At 37.1% G+C, this 8,331-nt stretch overlaps 1 protein-coding gene across 1 annotated transcript in view; it reads left to right on the plus strand.

Moving 5' to 3' along the window:
• EPC2 (enhancer of polycomb homolog 2 (Drosophila)) overlaps window positions 1-8,331 on the plus strand; it is a 49,971-nt gene that overhangs the window by 27,526 nt on the left and 14,114 nt on the right. Inside the window, exons 4-8 of the mRNA XM_009886355.1 lie at window positions 1,801-2,007; window positions 2,811-2,959; window positions 3,222-3,354; window positions 6,042-6,233; window positions 6,511-6,600. Of these exons, the coding sequence (XP_009884657.1) occupies window positions 1,801-2,007; window positions 2,811-2,959; window positions 3,222-3,354; window positions 6,042-6,233; window positions 6,511-6,600 (771 nt within the window). The remainder of the gene's footprint in view (window positions 1-1,800; window positions 2,008-2,810; window positions 2,960-3,221; window positions 3,355-6,041; window positions 6,234-6,510; window positions 6,601-8,331) is intronic.

Genomic DNA, 8,331 nt, shown 5'->3' on the forward strand with positions numbered 1-8,331 from the left:
GGGGGGTGTTGAAGCTTCTTGTCCTGCTTTTGGGCTGCAGAAGATTTTTCAGCTGATGTTGAGTAGCTCTGTCCTGGGCTCTGTGTTAGGAATGGTGAGATTAAAACAACTCTTGCAGGTTACTGGAGCCCGAGAAACAATGTTGTTTGGCTGCCTGGCAGATTCCTTCCACACATGGGGTTATAAGGCTCTCGAATCCCACTTGGGGTGACTGCACAATTCACTTACAGTTTACATGACTGACCTCTGAAATACAAACGGATGTTGGGGGGAACGCCTTCCTTGCCAAGGAGAGGGTTCCAGACACACCTCTTGGGGCATTTTGTTAACCTGATTTAAGCAAGGGATATAGGAACTCTGCATCCACGTTACTGGTGGTACTTGCAAAAACAAGCAAGTAGGGTCAAAATTTGACTTTTCTGACTGTGTACTCAAGGCAGTGTAGATTTTTTTTTTTAATTAAGAAATACATTAGTGGAAAAAAGAAGCAAAGGACAAAAAAAGACTGAAATTATTTTTAAGCAATATTCACAGTTGTGTTTAAGTTGTGTATTAGCCACACACAGAATCATATCAACCTTTACATAAAGATAGGGTATTCTGGAGAGTACGTGTGTTTGATTAACCAGGCTAATGTCCATTCTAGGTAGATGCAAAATTATTGTTTTAATGGTGCATGAGGTCATAAGCACAGAGGGATTAGTGACCTCAATTTATTTTTCTTTTCTTTTAAAAACAGTTCAGTGTTTTTCTAATTTTACTGTAGATTGCAAGGGTTTTGTTCTATTCTGGCTGGATTAACACTTACATAGTAGCAGTGGTTATACTTAGGATATCCTTATTTTTCTGAAATGTATTGTTTCTTTTTCTACTTACCCTAATGTAGGGATGAGATTTAACAGAGTTTAACATGTTGCAAAACTGCAAATTTAAGTTGTTCAGTTGATATTTTTCAAATTAGGGGAAGATGAAGTGCTGTCTGACTTCTGTTTTAAATAATACTAGAAATGCTGTTTTCTTTTTATGTAATGATTGGGTTTAACACGAGATGAACATGTTAATCTAATGTACTAGTTAGTCAATGATGGTTTTTTAATTTATTTAGAGTCTGATTTCCATATAAAAAGCTTAAGATAAAAAGGAAAAAAAAAAAATCACTTAATTACCTGTGCTTAACTGCCTCCTACTGAAATAACTTACCTAAGAAGTGAATGTCTTCATGTCTCTGGGCTGTAATAAACTGGGACGGTTATTGTCCTTTTCTATCACAAAGAAAACATTTTTGGGGAAAAATTAAGAAACTAATTTACTTCAGAATACATTCTGTCTACAGTGAAATATCTTCTAGGGGAATCAACGTTAAACTTCAAACAATCATATGTTAATAATGGCTAACCAATAAGAAACTTTTCTTGTTGGAAAAAAATAGTCAAATTAAAGTGATTCCTAAATCATGATCTGCAGACTGTAGTAAGTTAGTTATGTCCTGTGCTTGTAATTGTTACAAACAGTGTTTTCAGATTTCATGAAAAATTGATGAAGTTGTAGACTGTTTTATGAAAGTTTCTGAGACATGATGATGTTGGGTCAGAAAAGTTGAGAACTATATATTTAGCTTAGGAAGACCACCTTAAGTACCTCAGTTTAGATCAGTATTTTTTCCTCCCGTTACTATTTTGTGCTAGAAAAGAATCAAGTTTATTTGGAAAGTGTACAAGAGATGTGAATGTGTGGCGACTTTCTCCCTGCACCATCACCCCACCCTCATCTCAGTTGCACCTTTTCAATTTTCTCTTTCAGCTTGTAACACTTCAGGAAGCTAAATTGCTGCTAAATGAGGATGACTACCTTATTAAGGCTGTATATGACTACTGGGTAAGAAAGCGTAAGAATTGCAGAGGGCCATCTCTCATCCCCCAAATCAAACAGGAAAAGAGGGATGGCTCCACCAACAACGACCCTTATGTTGCCTTCCGGAGGAGAACTGAGAAGATGCAGACAAGAAAGGTAACTTGTCAGACTTTACTGTTTTAAATTTGTCATTTTAAGTCCTGCAATGATAGGAATCATTTTGATTCCTGTCCAGCATCTTGCAGGATCTGGCTTATGGTGTCCACAGTTACTGACCTGATCGTCTCTATTAATAGTTGCAATATTGGATGACCAAGCTGACTGATGTAGTCAATGTGTAATCCAATCCATCAGTTCTCTGCAGACAATTAACAGTCTGTCCATTTTCTAGAAAGCTGCAACTCAAAGGGTGATTTATAGGTATTGGCACATATTGCACAGCTGCAACAAGCAGCTGTGGGACTTGCTAGGTTACACACTTCCCCTTCTGTGAAAAAGGGGAAAACGGTCTTCCGTTTGCCCTGGAGTAATTAGTTCAGCTTTTGTATTTGTAGCATGGATTGTTTTGAACTAGAATATCTGTAATTATTCAGCATTTTACATCAATTTTCTACAGATATGTACACAACCTTATTGTGTGAAGAATCAAGGTGGGAAAAGTGTTTTAGGAACTAAGTCTTGAATTCCTTGTTCTGACAAACTTCCATTGGGTTGATACAGAATCTGAGCAGAGAAAGCACTGGAGGAAATGGCTGAAAACTTTTTTCAGCTTAATCTTGAAAGTTTGGGTTTGTTTGCTTTTTGTGGCTTTGTCTACCAACTAGAATATACTTTAGGAGAAGTTTTCTTCGGAGTGTACTCATATGATTCTTACTTGCAGCAGCATTATGTAACTTTGTTTGCTATTTATGCCTCACAGGTTTTGCTTTTGACTTAAAATTTGTTTAATCTTTCAATAGAATCGAAAGAACGATGAAGCGTCTTATGAGAAGATGTTGAAATTAAGAAGAGAGTTTAGCAGAGCCATAACAATTTTGGAGATGATTAAGAGAAGAGAGAAAACAAAACGCGAGCTATTGCATTTAACATTAGAAGTTGTTGAGAAAAGGTAAAACCGCAAGTTATATCTGTAAGAAGTCGTTTATAACACCAAAGTTTTAATTTTCATCAAATACGTTTGGAAGCACCTCCTGTCATTCATTTCTGTATAGATGCTGATCTTCTGCACGCGTGCAGGGCTGAAGGCTTATATAGCACCATAAACTTCTGTAGCTGAAATTAAAAAGGTTTTAGGCAGACACTGTTTTGTGTCTTTCAAATATTTCCCAGTGGAAATGCAGTATTATATTTTTAATTGTGTTTTTTTTGAGGTACCATTTGGGTGATTATGGAGGTGAGATCCTCAATGAAGTGAAGCTTAATAGACCTGAAAAAGAGATGAGCACAACTCCATCCACTCTTCATAATGGAAATCATCACAAAGTTCAAGAATGTAAAGTTAAGGTGAGCTTTCTTTTGCTGCAAGTCTCTTGTTAGCGGTTTCATATTTCTTTTGGATATATCCTGCAGATATTTGCTTTGGAAAACTGAGTAGGAGGCTGCCATACTTCAAGGCGGGAGACCAGGAGACTGCTATGCTTGTTTGCAGTTTAACATTTGTTGTTTTTCCCACCTAAGTTTTAAAACTGTTGGCTGGCATTGTTGTTTGTTTCTTTAAACAGCAGCATTGTAGTACTCTTCATTTTCCTTCTCGGTTTTGTCTCTTTCCTTGTAAGGTGATGTAAGCGTGAACCTGTTAAGTGGACATCAGGACCTCCATGAGATTGCAAAGTACAGTGAATTATTTTTCCTTGTCCCTTCAAAGGGAGACTAGAGCACTGAATTTTTGTGATAGTGTTGTCTACGAGTATTGACTGGTCCCCAGTGCAAAGATCCAAGATTTTACTGAATTACTTTTAGAATCCTTAGGCATTCTAGCTACTATTCTGAACTGTTTAAGTGATCTTTGATTAGTAACGTTTCCAGACACAAGAATGCAACTCTTATCTTGTTGACAGCTGAAAAAAGTTGTAAGCAACTAATGTTTTAAAAAACACGCACGCGAGAATTTGTAGTAGTCTGTTGTTATTGAGGCCTGTAGACTTCTCAGTGATACAAAAATGCCTGTTCAGTGTCTGCCACAGCTTGGCCCTTAGTACTAGGTAAGTAGCAACCACAGGAAGGTGGAAGAGAGAGTGGCTAAATTTAGAACCTTTAGTTTCTGCAAAGGGATGGAAGGCTGCTCTGAGAGGATGAGTGCAGAAGGATATAAGACTTGAGTTGCTGTGTGTCACACACTAGTTATTTTGTCTTTCTAAAACTAGCAAAGTTGTGGAATGCTGTACTTAACGCTACTTGACAGTGTTTTCCTTTACATTTTTTTTTTAATCTGTACAGAAAACCACTGGATCTAGTTTTATTTTTATAATTGACCTTGTTATTGACATTCGGAGACATAGTAATGAAAGAATAATCTGTAGCTAGAAATACTAAATTTTAATGTTTTTTTCTTTTTTCTTGTCTCGTGAAGAAATTATATTCCACACACAAAAAAACCCCCAACAACAACAACAAAAAAACCTCACCACATCAAAGGGAACTCTATCTTCTGTCACTGTTCAGATCTGATACCAAATCAGACCGTAATATTTTGTATACTTATTGTGATCTTCCTATGAGGACAGTCTTTTTATCTGTGCAGAAGAGAATTAAAATACTGGTTTTCAGGAGGATCCTAGTTAACCATGACTGTGACTGTATTTGTCGGTTCTGGTGATGTGCAGTTCTGGTGGATTTAAATGAAAGATAGCAGTATAGTCATAAGCAGCTTATATTGCAAGCAGCAGTATTGACAAATGTATCCATCTCAGGTTAATGTTTCTTGATAACTACTTGAGAATAAGGTTTGGGGTTTTTTTGCAATTAATACGGGCATCAATTGCAAAATTAACTGCTTCCAATTGTAGCATAATTGTGTTATTACAAATTGTTGCTCTGCTTGTCTTGTTTCTGCTTCTTCATATCGTGTTTCCTTTAATTGTTACTTAAGCTATAAGTATCTCTTCTCCCTTTTAGGAGCTGTCTTTCCTTTAAAACATAAATACTAGACAGTCATGTTTTTAAAACAATCAAAACCGCCAAACAAACCAAAACACAAGTTTCCACTGCAAGCCATTTTAATGTCATCATGATAGTTAAGCTCAGTGAACTGAGTACAGTACAGAAAAAGGATAAGATTGATGTTCCACTCTTAACGTGACAGGAAAAAAATGCACCCGACTTTGAATTAAGACGTGTTTTTGAGAAATAACCGGAACTACTAGTTACTATAGAGTGCTTGGATGCAAGGCTGGAGAGCTGAAGACCTTTTGAAATTTGCGTTTAGCACCCACGACACCTAGTGGGCACTGGATGGAATACCAGTCTTGGCTCACGCAGGAATTTTGTGTTTCTCATCTCCAGTTACAAAGCTGAGCTCCATTACTGGAGCTAGTTTCAGTCAGACAGTGATTGATAAGTGGTAACTCGGGTAAATCTAAACACTTTTTAACAACTGCACTGGCTTTTACTTGAAATAGAGAATTTTGCAAGTGAAGTAATCTTCCTTTTAATTTAAAAGCTTTGAAGTCTGATAGTGTTTGTGTTCAAGTGAACAGTTTCATATTGATGGAGTTGCTCACTACAGAGGGTTTATGTTAGCAAAATCTTAAATAGAAAAACCAAATAACATTACATCTTTTCAAAAAATATAAACTGTCTGAGAAACGTGAAACAAATTAGGTCGTTTCTTTTGAGCATATCTGAGCAGTTCAGAAATTGAAAGTGCTTGCCATAGAAAGCTGGGATTTCAGAAATTAATTGGAATAGGATTTCCAATTACAATATACTGAGTGTACTGCAAAGCAAGGAACCTCTTAAGTAGTCATATGGCTTGAAAGCTTTCAGTTTGTTTAATAAATATCTGTAAAGACGATCAGAGGTAGAGTTCTGGGGTTTTTAATGTTTTGAATAAATTTGCATTACGTTTCTGAAATATTCTCTAAACATGCAGCATCTGCAGGCTTCGGAAGACAAGCAGTTATGTCTTCAGGGCACGAGAAGAGGGAAGGTTAATTACTTTTTCAAATTTTTTGTTTGTTTCTCACAAACAGCACCCTCATCATTCATCTCTAAAGGAGGAGGTGTCAGATGTTGTGCGTCAAAAGAAGAAATATCTAAAGAAACCTAAAATAGAGTGTGTAGTAACTCCTCAACAGCCCTCTGCTGAGCCCTTGCCTGCTATCAACAAGAGTGATATTAAACAGTATGACTTCCACAGTTCAGATGAAGATGAGTTCCCACAGGTAATATCTGTTACAAAATCTCAGCGTACAGAAGGTGGAAAGTTCAGCTGCCTGGAATTTGGCCAGTCTAGCTTGAAATGAAGAATAACTGTGTTGGACAGTGAATGGATATGAAAGATGCTTGCGTAAACTACAAGTTCGTTTTCTTCTTCAGAGAAACTTGCATTTAATACATAAATGTGGCGGTTCATATTATATAAATATAAACTTGTATAATAAATAAGATTATATAATATAAACATGGCAGTTGGAAGAATGACTTTGCTTTCTGGTCTAGGTACCCTCACCAGTATCAGAAGCAGAAGAAGAAAATGATCCTGATGGACCTTGTGCTTTCAGGAGAAGAGCAGGATGCCAGTATTATGCTGTAAGACTATCTGCTGTTGGATGTCCTGTGGTGGTTTTTGTTATGTTGTTGTTTGTTTTAAATTTAGATCGGCATAGTGCAAATGTAATAGTTCTTCTTTTTCCGCTTTCACCACCAAAGCTTTGATTTGGTGAATCCAAAGACAAATCATTTTCAGTCTTTGCAGGAATTATTCCATTGTACTGTTCCTCTGTGATTACCTGAATGTAATGCAATGCGTTGCCTGCAGACCAATTCAGCCACTGTTAAGAAGGGAGAGACTTTTTGTTGTTCTTAGCGTGTTCGTTCTTCCCCAGCTTGCAGAGCTCATTAGAGTTAGATACTAGTTGTCCCAGTTCTCAGACCTGCTGGGAGATCCTACTGGCGCATTGAGTAGACTCTGCTACTGAAGCACAGGGGTGAAATCTGTTGAGGCTTTTTTCATATAGTTAAGTAAAAATTTTCTTTTAAAATCAGCGCAAGCTGTATATATATATTGAAAAACATCAGGTTGCAATTGCAAGAATGTGCAGAGGACAGAGGCTAATTACAGATGTCCTGTCATCATCTCAGAACCACTGACAGTGAAATTTTTTTACCAAGCATGTGCTTATGGACAGGGAGCTTTAGGCTGCAGAGGACCAAGAAAGGCCACACAACACTATAATGAGTCTGTTTTTTCTTTGCTTGCTTCCCATGGGAAGAATGAAGTTACATGACACAATAATTGGGTAATTGTGTAGCCTTTATAGCCACTCATGGAGAAGTCATTTTGTCACTAGGTAGGCTGTTTCAGAAGCCCAGATACCCCCCAGAATATTCAAATTAAAGCATGGGCATCTCCCACAAGCTGTACCAAAAGTTCTTTGCAAAGGTTTGTGCCTGCTTTCCATTGTCCTGCTGTGCTGTAGTCCTTGCAGAATACCACAACTCAGTCTTTCCGTGAATATCTTGTAGTTTTTAACTACTCTCCTTTTAGAGATTTATTAGGAGGTTATTTAAGACATACTTGTCTCTTTGCCACACATTTTTTTTTTTGTGTGGCCTTAGTTGTTCTTTCAGTTTTGGTGAGTTATTTTACCCGTTGATTGATAATCTAGTCACCTTTTCTGCTTAGCTCCGGGGAGTTAGCTGAAGCTTCTCTCTTGCTTAGAATTTATCCTACTTTTTTTTTCCCCTTAGCTTGTGAGTTAACTCCTTTGCCAAAAGAAGTTGAGACAACCAAAAACTTGTATTTAGTTCTTTCTGTTACTTTTCCGTTGCTGTTCAGAAGCAGGTTATTTAACAGCCTTAACGTTACCTTTTTAGTTTTTTTTTAACTACTGAAGCCATTTGAGTTTTGATTAACTCTTAATACGGTGCTACTCTTTCTGTAGGTTTAACCTGATCACAAAAATGGATTATTTTAATGACTATTTCTTAGCCTGTCATATAAGACATTTTGGACAGCACACAGCATTTCTTTTAGTAAAGATTATGCAGTTTTAAGTTCATAATAATAACAAAGATATTAATGGAGTAATAAAAATGCCGTAAGGTAAGCTGATACGGAAAATAGTGTCAGGATCCGGTAATTGAATGGTGTGCGTTGGAACAAAGGCCATTCAGAGCAATGACTGTTACCTCTGGCAGTATGTGCTTAGTGAGTAAAACTAAACTACAAATTTAGGAACCCCGTTTGAAGTTACCTACACACTTAGGCTGTACGCTGAGTGGGGAATAGTTGTCACTTTGCTTTGTACAGCTGGTGAT

The sequence above is a fragment of the Charadrius vociferus genome, unplaced genomic scaffold (genome assembly GCF_000708025.1).
Source record: "Charadrius vociferus isolate BGI_N301 unplaced genomic scaffold, ASM70802v2 scaffold35, whole genome shotgun sequence".
Lineage (NCBI taxonomy): Eukaryota > Metazoa > Chordata > Aves > Charadriiformes > Charadriidae > Charadrius > Charadrius vociferus.